Source organism: Astatotilapia calliptera, chromosome 8 (genome assembly GCF_964374335.1).
Source record: "Astatotilapia calliptera chromosome 8, fAstCal68.1, whole genome shotgun sequence".
Classification (NCBI taxonomy): Eukaryota; Metazoa; Chordata; class Actinopteri; order Cichliformes; family Cichlidae; genus Astatotilapia; species Astatotilapia calliptera.
Genome location: NC_137429.1, coordinates 30,194,525 through 30,212,440, shown reverse-complemented (window position 1 = coordinate 30,212,440; position 17,916 = coordinate 30,194,525). Strand labels below are relative to the sequence as shown.

General features: G+C 40.8%; 1 protein-coding gene across 5 annotated transcripts in view; it reads left to right on the top strand.

Annotated features, from left to right (window-relative positions):
- Window positions 1–17,916, top strand: part of rbfox3a (RNA binding fox-1 homolog 3a) — a 598,584-nt gene that overhangs the window by 575,594 nt on the left and 5,074 nt on the right. For 4 of the 5 annotated variants that reach the window (XM_080305714.1, XM_080305711.1, XM_080305713.1 and 1 more), the window contains one exon: window positions 5,046–14,593. The exons of the other annotated variant lie outside the window; for it this stretch is intronic. In XM_080305714.1, coding sequence (XP_080161840.1) covers window positions 5,046–5,090 — 45 coding nt within the window. In that variant the 3' untranslated portion in view covers window positions 5,091–14,593. Of the gene's footprint in view, window positions 1–5,045; window positions 14,594–17,916 lie in introns of those variants that run through there. 5 annotated transcript variants of the gene reach the window in all.

The following is a 17,916-nucleotide window of genomic DNA, read 5'->3' as shown; positions in this document are numbered from 1 at the left end:
TATGACTGTGTACGTGACAAATAAAAAAAAATTTGAATTTGAAAAGCAGGTCACTTGCTCAAAATCGATAATCCATTCCTGAAAAGCAAGTATTCATGTCAATGAAGCTGCCAGTGTCACCAAAATGTGAAGTCGTGACACCATCTTGATGAACAACATGACAAATAGCTTTGTCATGTTGTCATTATGAGTATTCAGTATTCTCTCAGTGTTTTCCAAGAAAAGGTCAGAACTCGGTGACACTACCTGAAAATGCTCAAGACAGCACTATATACTTTTTAGTAGTTAGGGAAGTAAGTGAGTACAAGACACTGAATACGCGTGTTTCACATTTTTATTGTGCCAAAGAAAACTCTACAGTCACTTATTTAGAATAAACATGAGAAACATCGTTTTGGTCGAGCTGTGCACAAATGTGAACAATACAACGGTGCACATTGTAACTGAACACACATGAATCACTCTGGCACATCCAGATGTTCCTGTCTGTCTGGCCACATATTTTCATCTACATCACAACAGATATAATTCCTTGCAATGCAGCGAGGAAAGTATCTCCTGGAGTGGCGACTCCACCCTCTGCATTACTCTGCTGTGGTGTCGTCACATGCATCCATGGCTGCTAGCAGGGCCATTTGCACATGTGAATGCTGGTCATAAACCTCCCACCTCCAGGCACAGAAAAACTTCTCTATCTGATTAAGGAGTGGGGAGTAGGGAGGCAGATATTCAACCAGCGTTCTGTCATCTCAAACCACTGTGTGACCATGTGTGAGTGTTGAAAAGTGACATTATTCCAAACAACAACATACTTGTTGAGTTGGCCTCCACCCCACTCATTCTCAGGGACTATGTCCCAGTGAAGAGTGTCTAAAAGAGTCAGGAGATGTTGTGTATTGTATGGAGGGGAATATGGGTGAGGATGCCATTGTCTGAGATGGCTGCACACATTGTAACATTCACTCCGTGGGACATCAGTGGTTGCTCTCTGTCCAGTGTGATTTCTTCCACGCCATCTGCCTTTGGCCAGACTGAACCCGCCTCATCAACGTACGAATGTGTGCAGTGGTTCTCTGGCTTCCAGCTCCACGCTTTAGAGAGAGAAATGTAACAACATTTCCTGTGTAACATAATGCATTTTGTATGTTCTGTGAGTATATACACAGAATTGCTTTTCTACTGCATGAAACTACACAGAGTAAAACAGTTTACAGTGCTGAACATTAGAGTATACATACAAGACGTGTTTTACCCGTACATCTCCTTCAGTCTTTCACTGTTGGGTTCAAATGCACTTTGTACAATTGTTTCGTGCACATTTCTTTTCTCTTGAGCACTCTGTGAATTGTTGTAATTGACACAGATCCAATATTGCCAAACACATCGTTATCCTCTATGACAGCGCTTTGAATTTCTTTCAACTGTCTTGCATTGTTTGCAGTCATCGTTACACAAATGGCTTCCTCTTGCTGCAGGGTAAAAAGGGCCCCTCTTCCACCTCTGCGAGGTTGTCTTTCAGTCCTTCGTGGTGCAGATTACAGCAAAATTACAGTAATATACACTAAACATGAGATATTATGTCCAGTACTATACATACCTGTTCTCCCTACGAAATGTTTGAACGATTGAGTTCACAGTGGTTCTTCCAACATTTGGTCGCACCCTCCGACCAGCCTCATCCATTGTGAGGCCGTGATTGACAACATGGACAACAAGTGTTGCCCTACTTTCATTAGGGATCTGCGTATGTGTTTGGCGTCTTCTCCCTCTTCCCCGGGTCAGCATCGTGGAAGAGGGGTGAGGATGCAGGGGGGACAAACTCCCTGCATCCTCACCCATCTTCCACGATGCTGACCTTCCATTTCTGTGTCACAGAATTGTAGAAATGGTACACACCATGTCCTGCTCGGTTCATATATGCTTGCCAATTGAGGGTTCATGGGATTGATCCATGAGTAACTGTGAACAAGTGGCCTGTCATTGGTTACAACTAATACTTCCCACATCCCCTCGTCAGTGGGAGAAATTGGTGAATTTCAGGGACTTTCCAGGAGAAAATAATAACAAAAGGTATCAAATTTGAAAATTAATTCAACAATTTTGTAAGTAAGAGACTCAAGCAATGAAATGAAGACTATTAGTTTTATTGGGAACGACTATTCAGCATCCAAGAGTAGAGTTCATTTGTTGTCGACAGCAGAGAACTGTATGAAAGCAACTGATACATGTCCAAGAGCATTTGCAGTTTGTTCAGAGGAAGGAGACACTATGATGTGCACAAATGACTAAATGTTGTGGAGGTTGCACTAAAGGTTTTGAGAATTTTCATTCTGAGCTGAGAAAAGCACCAAAGCGACTGAGAAAACCTGTAATGTTTCATGGACTGTCTCAGCGTTTGCTTGGCACTTTGATATTTTTGAGTTTACACAGCAAATCATGTTACAAACAGCAATAAATATATGAAGTATGACCATACAGTAATCATGCCGTAACCCCAGCCGGTCACAGCAGAACAGGAAGAAATCTCTGACCCCTCTAAACCTGCTTCCTGTTACAGTTTTTCTCAGTCGCTTTGGTGCGTTTCTCAGATCAGAATTGAAATTCTCATAACTATTAGTTCAACCTCCACAACACTCAGTCATTTGTGCACATCATAGTAGCAATTTCTCCTCTCTCTGAACAAACTGCAAATGATTTTGGACATGAATCAGTTGCTTCCATACATTTCCCTGCTGCTTTCTGACATTTCCATTTGCTTATGTCATGTCAGTCAAAAGTAATCATACCTATGGATGCTGAATAGTCGTTCCCAATAAAACTAATAGTCATACATCCATTGCTTGAGTCATCACACACAAAATTGTTGAACTAGTTATCACATGCCAAATATTGGCCATCTGTCAAGCAAATCCTATACCTTTCTGTATCATTGTTCCTGGAAATGTCTCCGAAATTGAACAATTGATCTCGGGTGAATTACAGCTGTCACTCATGAGGAGGCGTGTGAAAGTTTAGTTGTAACCAATGACAAACAACTTGTTCACTGTCAATTATGGATGAATCCTGTGAATCCTCAATTGGCAAGCATATATAAACTGCGCAGGAGCTAGTGTGTACCATTTCTACACTTCGGTTACACAAAATGGAAGATCAGCACCGTGGAAGAGGGGTGAGGATGTGGGGAGGAAGGGGAAGAGGGAGAAGAGGCAGTTATAGGCGGATTCCCAATGAAATAAGGGCTACAATTGTGGACCATGTTGTCAATCACGGCCTCACCATGGAGGAGGCTGGTCGAAGGGTGCAACCCAATATTGGAAGAACTACTGTCAGTTCAATCATTCAAACATTCCGTAGGGAAAACAGGTATGCAAACAGTAATACACTGTACTGTAGTGTGACATCTCAGACACATCACATGTTACTGTACTGTATTTGCAATTTCACAAAAAGTTCACTCTGCACCACATAGGATTGTAAGACAACCTCGCGGAGGCGGAAGAGGGCCCCTTCTTACCCCACAGCAAGAAGAAGCCATTTGTGCACTGGTCATTGCAAACAATGCAATAAAGCTGAGAGACATACAAAGCGCTGTCATAGAGAATTACACGGTATTTGGCAATATTGAATCTGTTTCAATTTCAACAATTGACAGAGTACTCAAGAAAAATGAAATCCACATGAGCAAATGGCCCTGCTAGCAGCCATGGATGCAGCATGTGACGACATCACAGCAGGGTCCTGCAGAGGATGGATTCGCCACTCCAGGAGATACTTTCCTCGCTGCATTGCGAGGGATAACATCTGTTGTGATGTAGATGAAAATATGTGGCCAGACAGACAGGAACGTCTGGATGTGCCAGAATGATTTACTGTACTGTTACATGTGCTGTTTATTGTTCACATTAGTGCACAGCTCTACCAAATGAGTGATTTTATGTTTACATGTATTCTACAGTGCACAAGTGACTGTAGCATATTTTTCTTTTGCACAATTCTGTAGGATTACAAACATTTCTACACAATGGAAATGTGAAACGTACGTATTCAGTGTCTCAGTTACTCCCAAGACTCCTATAACATCTACAGTGACTTTACTGCACATTTCAGATGGCTGTACAGGTAGGCCATAGTGCTGTCGTCAGCATTTTCAGGTGTCACCAATTGTTTTTGCAATGGGAAACACTGAGATTATAAACTGTCACAGTGGAAACATGACAATGCCATTTGACTATCTTGTTCATAAAGATGGTGTCAAGACTTTTCATTTTGATGGCACTGACAGTTTCATTGACATGGATACTTGCTTTTGAGGTATGGATAATCAATTCTGTGCATGTGACGTGCTTTTGCAGGCTATCCACTAGGTTTTGCAGTTTGCACTAATTGTTTTGGGAAATGCACTAACTGCTGTGCAAATGTTAATGGTGTTCTGAGAAACGCACCAAAGCGACTGAGAAAAACTGTAAAAGGGAGTTTTTTCTTCCCACTGTTGCCAAAGCGGTTGCTCATAGAGGATTGTTGGAGTTTTCTCTGTTTTCTTTGTATTATTGTAGGGTTTTTACCTTACATTATACCATAACTTTAGGAAACTGCTGTTGTGATTCAGAGCTATGAAAATAAAATTGAATCGAATGTGTAATCTGTGTATCTGTCAGCTTAATGCAGAAAATTATCAATTATCACAATCCAAACAATAAATATAATTTTTCACATAATATACCTTTTAAAGTTACAGTGTATATAAATGTTTTTCACAAATTTACTATGGACAAAACAGGGAAACAAGACAAATGGACAGACAGATGATAGATAGATAGACAGACAGACAGACAGACAGACAGACAGATGATAGATAGATAGATAGATAGATAGATAGATAGATAGATAGATAGATAGATAGATAGATAGATAGATAGATAGATAGATAGATAGATAGATAGATAGATAGATAGATAGATAGATAGATAGATAGATAGATAGATAGATAGATAGATAATGATTCTTTACTGAATACTGATTGGAGCTTTTCATCTTTGATGTTGCAGGCTAGCCTTTACAGAGGAGGGTGCAGTCGCTTCACTCCCTACTAGAAAAGAGGGAGACAGGCCCCCCTTTCCTTTGCCGCAGACATAAAAAGCAAAAACTCAAATCAGCTAAAAACAGCTTTCACCCCCTTCGTGAAAAACTCACAGCAAGATGCTTCCAGGTGGCAGATGTAACTCTGACATGCAAGAATTCTCTTAAAACTGCTTCCCTGTTTACGGACTGTAAACATTTACTGATGTCATTTATTGATGTACTGTACTTATTGTTGTAAATAACAATGTGTTGATTTGAATGTTTGGATTGAAAAAGTTGAACAAAGACAGTTTTAGCCGATGTGGACCGAGCCGACCAAAAACTAGACTTTAATGAAATTCAAAGAAACTTGTTTTGCCCTGTGACTCGGCTCCTTTGAAGTGGCCTTTGGTGCCAGTTTAAATCTGTTTACCTAGACTCCTATATACTCCTATATCCATATGTTCATTGCTGTGCAAAAGTCTTGAGCCATCCCTCTTTTCTTTCTGTTGTGCTTCCAAGGAGCCAGCCTTTTTTTTTTTGGTTTTTAAAGTGGTCCTGAGCTAATTCTCCAGGCGTTCTCAAGACCTTTCAAAGTTTTTCTTTGAGCTGCTTTTTCACATATTTTCAGTCCAGTTCTTGTACCTTGACCATTTTCAGAGAAATTGTTTGTTTAAAGTCTCAGTACTCAGGGTTAGGGTTAGGCTGCTGAGTGATTGTGTGTTTTTGCTGTCAGTGACTGATTGTAAACAGAAGTTGAGCCTGCAGACTCCACCTGTAGGTAACCACTGTTAGACATGAGGCACGTATAAAGGTTACTGGATGGGAAGCGTCTTGTCTCACTGCAGCTCAGACTGACTGTAATCTTTCTCAAACAGACTGGCAAAGATAAATTCAGAGGAAAACTCTTGTAAATTCAGACAGATGCACATGTTGTAACTAGCCTCAGCCAGTCTGCTTTAGTGGGCTCAAATACTGAAACAAGCAACGTTTTTTGGCAAACAGTTTACTGTAAATTGCATTAAATGTAACCCAGGAAAGCTTGTCTCCTTTTGCACCCGCTGTGTGTGTGTGTGTGATAATATTTATGTATTTAGAGTGAGGGGGGTGGCTTCGGGTGGGTGGCTGAAGGCTGTGACCACAGTGCCCAAACTTTGGCTCTGTCTATTTATTTAAAGCATTTAGTGCCAAGCCTGACTTACACTGCATACTCAGTGCAGAGCTGAACTGGACTAAACAGAGGATCTTAATAGAAAGGTGTAAGATTAAATGTAATATTTAATGTCTAAATGTATAATATGTTAGGATTAGTTAAATTAATATGTGCAGTATTCACAGTCTCGTGCTTTTATCTTCAGACACTCTCAGTCAAATACAAAGATACAAACAGTTTAATATGCCAGAATTAAATTTCCCATCCATTTAGCACTATGTGACCAGCTGGGCCACTTAACTTTAATATTTACTGTGAAAAATGCTGACAGTTTCAAGAAAGACAGAAAAAATATGACACTACAGTAGATTCCTAAGGAACAGCAGCACAACGATGCAAGTGGCAACAGATTTTCAATGTATTACAGTAAATTGCTGCAGTATCACAATGTTTGCTTGAACCAGTTCAACTGAAAACTGATAGCAAACTGATATCATCTTATTGTCACTGCTTTCCTGTTCATGGCCATCTCGATGCACTCAGACCTGGTCCCTGCCATTAAACCAACCATGTCAAAGGTTGGGATTTTGTTAGTTGATTACTCACTTTTACAATAATTTTGGTCACACAGCAGTCTCCAACCACCGTTCATTTAAGTCACTCAAACATAACACAGTTTGACAGGCGCAAAACTGTATTTTTGTGCCAACCAGGTGATTTCCAAGAGCTATTAGCTGAAATCTTAGCATATGTTGACATGGTGTGTCGAAATATTTGAGGAAACTGGACAAATAGAGGACAAAAAAAGACATGGCAGACCTAAAAAAATGTTATAATAGATGAACAGTGTCATGTCCTTCAGAAATAGCAACGCAAAAGCAAAGGCTTGACACAGGACCTGAGAAATGATCAGCTGATCCATGTACTATTCTCTGAAGGCTCGTCAGAATTAGGGTGGGTGCTTTTCAGTGGCAGCCATTTTTAAGAAAGGAACCAGCGAGAAAAGGCTGAGATATACCAAATTATACAGGAACTAGACTGAAAATCAGCAGCAGCAGGAATGATTAACCCAGACAACCTCAACAATGTTTCAGCAGTCTGGGACAATCTTGACAGAGAATGGAACAAAAGGCAGCAAACACCTACTGAAGAGCTTTGAATGTCCTGTAAGAGGCCTGGAGAACTTAAAGAAGTTACAATGTTACTGTGTGTATGTTGAATGTAACAACAACATTTTCCCAGGACTCCTGTGAAAAACCAAATACACCCCATGATTCAACAGCCTGTAGAATCTCCTTTAGCAGCAAGAGCTGGTTATTTTGTTTCTGTATGTCTTTACAAGTAAATCACTTTGTTGTGGAGGAATTTTGACCCACTGTTCTTCATGATGTTGCTTCAGTTCATTGAGGTTTGTGGGCATTCATTAACGGACAGCTCTCTTAAAGTCCAGCAATAGTATTTTAAGTTCTGTCGAGGTCTGGGGATTGCAACAGTTTTTTTTTCATTTCATTAACTCTTTGCAACTGTTGCACAACCCACTTTAAGTATTAGCTGTTGCAGAGATGCCTTAGCTTTGACCCTAGAATGCTGATACACTTCATCACTTTGTTTCAGAAGTCTTGTAGTTTGTTCAGATGAAACTCTGCACACCCAAACCACACTGTTGTTTTTAGAGAGAAGAGACTTTCTTCTGCTAACTAGGACAAACAACCAATACAGGGAGTGCAGAATTATTAGGCAAATGAGTATTTTGTCCACATCATCCTCTTCATGCATGTTGTCTTACTCCAAGCTGTATAGGCTCGAAAGCCTACTACCAATTAAGCATATTAGGTGATGTGCATCTCTGTGATGAGAAGGGGTGTGGTCTAATGACATCAACACCCTATATCAGGTGTGCATAATTATTAGGCAACGTCCTGTCCTTTGGCAAAATGGGTCAAAAGAAGGACTTGACAGGCTCAGAAAAGTCAAAAATAGTGAGATATCTTGCAGAGGGATGCAGCAGTCTCAAAATTGCAAAGCTTCTGAAGCGTGATCATCGAACAATCAAGCGTTTCATTCAAAATAGTCAACAGGGTCGCAAGAAGCGTGTGGAAAAACCAAGGCACAAAATAACTGCCCATGAACTGAGAAAAGTCAAGCGTGCAGCTGCCAAGATGCCACTTGCCACCAGTTTGGCCATATTTCAGAGCTGCAACATCACTGGAGTGCCCAAAAGCACAAGGTGTGCAATACTCAGAGACATGGCCAAGGTAAGAAAGGCTGAAAGACGACCACCACTGAACAAGACACACAAGCTGAAACGTCAAGACTGGGCCAAGAAATATCTCAAGACTGGTTTTTCTAAGGTTTTATGGACTGATGAAATGAGAGTGAGTCTTGATGGGCCAGATGGATGGGCCCGTGGCTGGATTGGTAAAGGGCAGAGAGCTCCAGTCCCACTCAGACGCCAGCAAGGTGGAGGTGGAGTACTGGTTTGGGCTGGTATCATCAAAGACGAGCTTGTGGGGCCTTTTCGGGTTGAGGATAGAGTCAAGCTCAACTCCCAGTCCTACTGCCAGTTTCTGGAAGACACCTTCTTCAAGCAGTGGTACAGGAAGAAGTCTGCATCCTTCAAGAACAACATGATTTTCATGCAGGACAATGCTCCATCACACGCGTCCAAGTACTCCACAGCGTGGCTGCAAGAAAGGGTATAAAAGAAGAAAAACTAATGACATGGCCACCTTGTTCACCTGATCTGAACCCCATTGAGAACCTGTGGTCCATCATCAAATGTGAGATTTACAAGGAGGGAAAACAGTACACCTCTCTGAACAGTGTCTGGGAGGCTGTGGTTGCTGCTGCACGCAATGTTGATGGTGAACAGATCAAAACACTGACAGAATCCATGGATGGCAGGCTTTTGAGTGTCCTTGCAAAGAAAGGTGGCTATATTGGTCGCTGATTTGTTTTTGTTTTGTTTTTGAATGTCAGAAATGTATATTTGTGAATGTGGAGATGTTATATTGGTGTCACTGGTAGAAATAAATCATTGAAATGGGTATATATTTGTTTTTTGTTAAGTTGCCTAATAATTATGCACAGTAATAGTCACCTGCACACACAGATATCCCCCTAAAATAGCTCAAACTAAAAACAAACTAAAAACTACTTCCAAAAACATTCAGCTTTGATATTAATGAGTTTTTCGGGTTCATTGGGAACATGGTTGTTGTTCAATAATAACATTATTCCTCAAAAATACAACTTGCCTAATAATTCTGCACTCCCTGTACTTGGTCTTTTTCTAATCTTGAACTTTACAGGCCTCAGTTACCACGTTACATGTTAGAGTTTGAGAAGTGGGTTTTATGCAGTTTCTCTCAGCACTCTGAACTTGGGGTGAATTTGCTGAGACACCCACTGCCTGAAAGACTGTGGCATTACGTTAACACACCTGAAAGCTCCAAACCAGCAAACTGCTAAAACTTTTATATATGTTCACATTTGCTGAGGTCTTGTCTAGTTCCCGTCCATGAACAGGAGTTTAGTTTCATATTGACTTAGATGGACTCAAACCTGACCCTTGCTTGTCCCTGCCCCTCAAGGAGCTGAAACTGCATCAGAAATGCTAAAAGAAAGTGTTGCATTATGAAACCTGAAAGGTGAGTGGAAGAGTGGGATATTTTTTTATCTAAACTCAGCATGAATTGATTTTCTAACACAGTATGGAGGAAGAGCTGTGTCAACCATTGCAAAATGAGAACCGTTCAGTCTACTGATCATTGCCACGGTGCCCAGGAGGTCGGAGGTATCCCATTGCTGCTGAATGTCTCTAATAGACAAGTGTATAACAAAAAGCTTATATACCAATACTTCATGTTTCATGACTCCTCGTGTTCTGTGGAGGCAATAATTACACGTATGCACATGTAGGAACAACAGAGGATGTTTCTCACAATGGTGTTATGAAACTGTGGTTTTCTTTCTGCCCCCTGCTTTAATATGTATATGGTCATGATTTATGATGTTCACCATAATGATGATAAACGAATACATCAATATTACTACTAATGACAATAAACAAACAATTAAATAATAATAAAACATTTAAAAGTGCAGCTGATCATGGCACAGTCTAGTCTTCGTATCTTGTTGCTTCTCACTCTTAAAGGACACATTTTAGTTACCTGATATTTCAGTACTCTCAGTCAAATAACAAAAAGATAGTTCCATCCACACGGTTTGGTCAAACTATTTAACACCTGCACGAATATCTGTTGAATAATAATGCTGAGAGATTGCTACAGAGATGGATGTGTGATGGCTTTAGAAACATCTTTGAGAGCTGAATAAGCACCGAGCTTTTCACCACCACCAACAGTACTGTAAGTCTCACGACCCCTAAGACACACTGAGAGAGGACGGGAACTGAATATATCTGCTCAAGTAGTTTAATAATCGCTAATGTAAATTTGTACTTTGTTTAGGTTTTCCATTTTTGCTGCTTTCTGCTTCTACTCTGCAATATTTCAGATGCAGTTATTGTACTTACTTTAGTTACTTAACTTTTAAGCTACTTATTAATAGTATAATAATGTTTTTGATGTTTGAGTTAAGAAGTCTAAATACATTTTCCCTAAATCCAAAACAATAGGCAGCTCCTTTATGCCACAACGTGAGCAAACGTGCAAACTCTTCTGATAACACAGGGATGTTACTGTGGCTTATAAATCATCTGCTCATTTTTATTTGTTCTCTAAATCCTGTCACACATGTTGCTAATGTAGTCTAGCTCACTAGATCATTAGCTCATTGTAACCTTCTGAGACATTAGCCCTGTGGCATGTGTGTTAGTGCCAGCCAAGGCGCTGACGTGCTTTTTTATTTTAGCTAAAAATCTCTGTTCGTATTCGGGTCAAACCAGCACAGCTCCAGATCCAAGTGACAGCAGGTCAGACATGCGTTACCTATCAATGGCCAGCAGCAGGCTTTGTGCACTTTGAATATGACTATAAACTGATATGGATCCGTTTATTGTGGGTTCTGTTATCGACATCATTTATTCTCCAGTCTTGGACCTGAGGTGATGCTCACAGTAAAGGCTTGTATGAGTTCACTGTATGAACTTTAATGTAAAGTAACTCTCGTAGCAGTTTGTATAGAGTGATTTTATAGAGTTTTAGTTGATGCAATTTTATTTGCTTGATTGATTTGGTCGACTGCGACTGAAACAAGGCAGTGCGTGTTTCTGCTGTTTATCTGCTTTACTACAAATTGTTCTTAATATACTTTAGACAGTTGTGGCCCAGATGTTTGAGCCTCTGCCCAAGAATCGATAAATAAAGCGTCCACCATATCCCACCTATAGGTCATGCTAAATTTAAATTCTTTAATTCTGTTTTAGAAATTTAAGCAAACAATGATTAACAACATAAATAATAAACGAATAAAATGCTATTATTTAAATTATAATAAGTCCATTCCATGAGCAGTCTGTGTGTGTAAGATGTTGGAAGCTCAGTTATTTAATTCCTGGCTCGGTCCATGTCGACGTGTCACTGGGCATGACTCCCTCCACTTAGCATGTATTGGATCAAAAGCATATAAATTATTTCAGTAATGGTTAAAAAAACATAGGTGCTAGCACCTTTAATGTAAAGCATTATTTAGAGGCCCTGTGCTATAACATCAGCACTGTAATAAATACAGTGCTGAATTATGTTCATACTGTTTTTCACTACAGTCTTTTCGAGTCTCACTGATATATTTTTATATCCAAACGTCCCCATTTTAACATGTTCCTGGTAGGAGAGGTATGATGCTTTTTTTCTTCCTCATTTTAGTCAATGCCTGTCTTCTTTTCACTGGGTTTTTAAACCATTTACATTTAAAGGCACTATTCTCAAGCTGCACTGCAACTCCATCACCATCTCCTCTGTACAATCTCTGAGGCATTGTTATGGTCAAAGAGCACAGTCTTCTCTCTGTAGTATATTCCACAGTGGCCTTGGTGGTGCCCCATTTGTAGGTTTCCGGGTTAGCGACTTTGCGTCCTTTGTATTTGAAGGTCAAAGTCACCTGGCCTGCTGAGTTCAGATCCAAATTGGTCTTGTACGAACTTTAGAGTTGAGTCGCCTTCCTTCCCCTCTGGCAAAGATGCAGAGATTATTTCTTCTTGACTCCAAATAATTAACCTTTCTGTAAGCTCTATTGACATTGGAGTTAATGAGAGCAGTTTGCCTCTATTGCCCAGTTTTCAAGCTTCTCCAGCCACACCTCCACTTCACTTATCGTCCCACTGTACAGCTGCTGTTTGGCAGAAAGTCTGGCAAACTTCTGGTTAATTTCTTGTTTAAAATCATCCAGGTTTTTCTTTACATCACTTCTCAGACTCTTCAAATGAGCAGAGAGCTGCTTTGTTCTTAATTTTCAACTCTCCTGTCTCTTGGTTAATGTTTGTTAGGCCAACGTGCCTCTCATTTTAATTCACCTCATATATATGTAGTGCTAAATCACAGATGCCTCATGGTGCTTTATATTGTAAGGTAAGGTAAAGATTTGAATGACACGGTTAGCACCCAGTTAGCTCCTAGCATTTCTCGACAGCTCTGCCTCTTTTTCGACTGCCCGGAACATTTAAAAAATGGATTCATTCTGTTCTCCCCAACAGAGAGCGTCCCCCGATTGAACAACAGCGAAAATAAGAAGAATGGCGCCGAATTACAGAGTTAATAATACAGACTTAGTAATATGTCACGTAAAGATTCATCAGCCAGATGAAGTGTTTACTGACAACTGACAGCGGACATCATCATCATTATTCCAACAATCCTCTCCGCACGGACGAGCATAAACACACTCGACTATCAATAACTCAAATTTAACACATACACACACGATTTGTAATGACAATACTTCAGTTTACAATAGGGTTCATTCGCTCGGTCAGCAGGAGGCAGTATCCTCGTACACTGGGGAGTAAACTGCCATTAAATGAAACAGAAGAAGAAGAAAACATTGCACATGCGCGGTACGGATCGGGGAGTCCTGATCTGTAACTATCTTTTTTTTTGTGTGTGTGTGTACATTATATTAAAATGTTTCATTACTGCAAACATTGTAAGAGATGCTTATTATTGTTAACATCTTAACAGATACTCTGACTCGTAACTATCATCAAATGCTTCGATTGGAAGTAGTGGCCTTTCACACATGTGTGGTACTGATCAGGTTTCCGGTACAGATCGGGTAGTGACAGTGAGAAAGGTGTCTGAAGAAGAAACACCCAGTGCATCATGGGAATCCCCCGGTAGCCTACACCTATTGCAGCATAACTAATGGAGGATTCAGGGTCCCCTGGTCCAGCCCTAACTATATGCTTTAGCAAAAAGGAAAGTTTGAAGCCTAATCTTAAAGTAGAGATAGTGTCTATTTTTAAATACTCCAGGAACCAAGTCCTCAAGTGAGGTGATCTTGTTTGTACTGTTCCTTAGTCACCATCATCTTCTCTTTTGTGGTCCACCCAAGTGTTTTCTAAATTTACCCTGCAGCATGTATTTATCATGATCAGCTTTCACTGTTCTGGCTTAAGGTATGCAAGTTTTGAGGTACTTGTACGCTTGGCTGTCAGAAGCTCTTAAACCCAGCAGCTTATCTACCCGTGATGCACACCTAAAAACAACAAAAGTTGTCCAAAGTTTTGTATAGCCAAAAGAATTTAATCACATAAAATAATTAAACCAATTTGTCAGATGATTTAGAAATTGCTTTCTAAATGATCACATTTCACTGAAAAACTTGCCTGTATAACAGAAAGTAGTAGAGATCTGCAGAAATATCTCTACTACTCCACGTATAAAAATGTGCTTTCAGTGGTGATGGGACATCTCCTTCTTATAACCACCATGTAAATAATAAATAATACAACACATGTGTTTAACTATCTGTGCTCTTCCAGTCACACACACGAATGTTTGCTTTGATCGTCGAAAGAAATGTAGAAAGAAATGTAACAGAGTATTATTACCAACTCTGTGTGTGTGTGTGTTCCTCTTCAGGAATCCAAAAGAGGCTGGAAATGATTAGGAGTGATGTGTGTTTTAAACCTGTGACATCAGTCCTCTTCACAGCTGTTCGGTGTCCTGTTTACAGATGCCCAACGCTTAAGCCAGGAATTTTAAAAAAGCAAAAGATTTATTTACAAATTAATATTGACTGTAAAGAAAATCATCATCATCATCATTGTGCATTTCATCATTTGAATTTGGTGACAGAGGCGGACAGTTTGCTTTGTTATTGTGTTCAAATGTATCTGTGATCATCGTATCAAAGCAGATCTAATGACTTTTGAAAATATAACAAAAGATCAAATAAATCCAGCGGTTTCCTTTTTCATATTGCTGCTTTTCTTAGTGTTAAAACTTTACAGAAATGAACTCAATGTGTTTCTATGTGTATGTGCTGTGCTTGGTTAAACTGCAGCATGTTTGAATGGACTTCTGCCCACAGTGCAAAGACTTAGTGGAGTTAGTCTAAGTCGTCCTTTGGCTCTGTGTTTTCACCCTATAACAGCCTGGAGATTTATCCGGGCTCCAGCCCGTCTCTGGATGGATGGATTGATGCATTTCACGAATTCTTTTTTTATTATGATGTTCGGGAAGATTTAATAGGGTCATAAAAGTCACAAAGCAAACACAAAACTTTGTGAAGACACATGACTTAACGTTATGTTGACATCTGTTGTCTTGACAATTTGACTAAACTTACATGGACTCAAGTTATTGACACGTTTTGATTTATTTTTGTTACCCATTCAGTCAGTTCACACTTCAGCTGACACATTTACAACACATGTACAACACATATCTCTCTACAACACAAACACCGGAGGCTGTGACTGTGGCAGCAACACAACACATTTAAAGGCCTCGTTTGTTTGGATAAAGCCACAGAGGGAGACGTCTGTTTGACTGTCACTGATGTTTATGTCACTTTGTCAGGTTTTAAATTGTGCTGATCTTGTGTTGTAATGTCACAAGTTATTGTCAGTAGATTTTCAGACATAAATGTTTTGGTAGTTGAAATGTGTGTCAGCGTTTGTTTGTTTGTTTGTTTGTTTGTTTGTTTGTTTGTTTGTTTGTTTGTTTGTTTGTTTGTTTGTTTGTTTGTTTGTTTGTTTGTTTGTTCTGTATGATGTATTCTTGGTCTGCTGTGGTTTATTCTAAACTTTTATATTTGATTGCCTTTTTTCCCTCATAAGATATTTTTGTGATACATACAAGCAGTAATCAATAAACATCCCCCTGAAATTACAGAGGTTCTGTTAACATCACAACATATTCCAGTAAAACTCAAATCACTATTTCTTCCAAGCTTAAAGGTTTCATTTTACTCCTAAATGAAATATTACAACATAAGGTTCATTTTATTTAAATATTATTTATATTCTGTCATTTATGTTCATTGTGACCAGTCAAAAGCTTCAAGTGTTACAGATGAACACAAACAAAACAGAAAACTAGATTCTGTGATCTGTTCCAACCAAATAAAATAAATATTTACAAACAGTGAAATCTCCAGGGAATATACTGAATCATTTCTTTTGTATGAAACAGAAACCTTCTGTATATATCCTCAGTACAAATTTCAAAGACCAAAACAAGACTGACGCTCCAAGGCAATCAATCATTATCTTTACAAAGTGCTCTCCTGTTTCAGGGAGAGATCGTAACACGAGTCTTTAATCAGACATTTCCGACTGTGCATACTTTGTCTTTACGACAAACTAGGCTGTCGCATTTGTGGCATCACTCTGTCTCAGAGACAGTGTCTGACATTTTGCAGCAAATCACAAGAACAGTCGCCTCAAGGTGCTTTAGAGAGAAAACCACCAAATTAAATGGCATAAAGAACACAAAAGTATGAATCCATCCTGCCTTTAGTCAGTGGTTCCAGCAGGTGGTAGCGTTTAATGATGTGGAGAATATTCTAAGCTAGCCAAGAACGCAGAGTGATGAGGAAGTGCTGACCCAGCACCGTGATAACCTGAGCTGCTGCTGAACAGCAGTCAGGCTGCAGCTGCAGCTTCTACCTGTTCATGTTGCTACAGTAGAATCACCGTGACAACCATTATGAAGTCTCTTTGTGCTGGTTTTCATCTTTGCTTTGTGCTCATACACGCTCAGAGAAAGATCACGTGTGAGGTCATCAGGATGGATTGTGTTGGTGTGTGTGACTGTAGCCTTCAGGTTTATATTGTTCAGTGGTAACTATGTGACAGTGTTCAGATCATCTTACAGAGTAACTGGAATTATGGCACGACGGGACCACAGAGACATCTTTATTTTTACATTGGTCACACCACCACAGCAACCCTGTCAACCCTGCTTCCCCGTGATTTAACCCCGCGGGCGTGATCTGCAGATGCCGCGCAGGTGCAGCCACACGGCACCACAGACCACGCCCCACCACACATCCCCATCGCCCGACTGAGGTCGGGGAGCCATCCGGCCGAACCTACTCCCCCCCCGGCATCCAACCTGATGACAGGGCAGTGTCTCTTGCGTAGGCCGCCCAAGTCTCCAGCGGTGATGGCAACGCTGGTCCGGAGGCCGGGCACGCCCGGTACCTGGCAAACCGGCACGACCGTGTAGGCACAGCCGTGAGCACTCGTCTGCCGCCTCCGGCTGCTGAAGTGCCTCACTCGGCTCCTCCACCACCGTCGTGACACCCCTGTAGGGGTGGCGCCCAGGCCCAGAGCAGCGCCGCCAGATGCCCAATCCTTTTCAGGTGGCGCTCGGTCTGGTCCCACAGCTCTTCCTGCTGGCGACGCACCTCCGCCACCTGCTCCCACTGGATAGCCGCCGTGTCAGCCATGATCTGGGACAGCTCCTCCCTTCTCTGGCTCTGTTGTGGGCCCGTCGTGCCGCATCCTAGGATTCGGCACCAGTGTGGTGGAATTATGGCACGACGGGACCACAGATCCATGTTTTGAGCCATCTTTATTTTTACACTGGTCACACCACCACAACAACCCTGCTTCCCCGTGATTTAACACCGCGGGCGTGATCTGCAGACGCCGTGCAGGTGCGTCCGCACGGCACCGCCTACCATGCTCCACCACAGTAACATGAAAGTAACGAATGTCTTTATCCTGGGGAATTACTTTTAAGACAAGTGTTCTGTGTAATATGTGCATTCACTTTTTTAACATCACCAATCACAACAAAGCGGGGAACACCTCCAACATGCACGAATGTTCGATCACACTGCATGTAGTTAATGTGCATGGATGTAATGTCTTTGATATGCTGCTGAGAGGTGATGGTGACCTTCAAACTGGAGCCAATGGGAATTGATAAGTGATATTGATAATGAATAATCACTAAACTCTTATCAGTTCCCATCCGTGTTCATTGTTGCTCTGCTTCTCTAAAAGGAGCTGCAGCCTGCAGAATTCCTTGGACCCTTCTTTCCAACACAACCTCGTGTCATGTTCAGTAACGCTGTCATTCAAGTTCTTCTTAACATTTTCTGTTTTCATTTATCTCACTAACACTGATAACTTTGTGAACCCTGGACAACCTCTGCAACTTTCTCCTGGAAAGCCAGGACACTGTGTAAAAACATGGTGAATATAAGAAATAACCACGTTCTTAGTAAGCTGTGGACTTACCAACTGTTCTAAGGAACAGCCAGTAACATTACTCTACACTTCA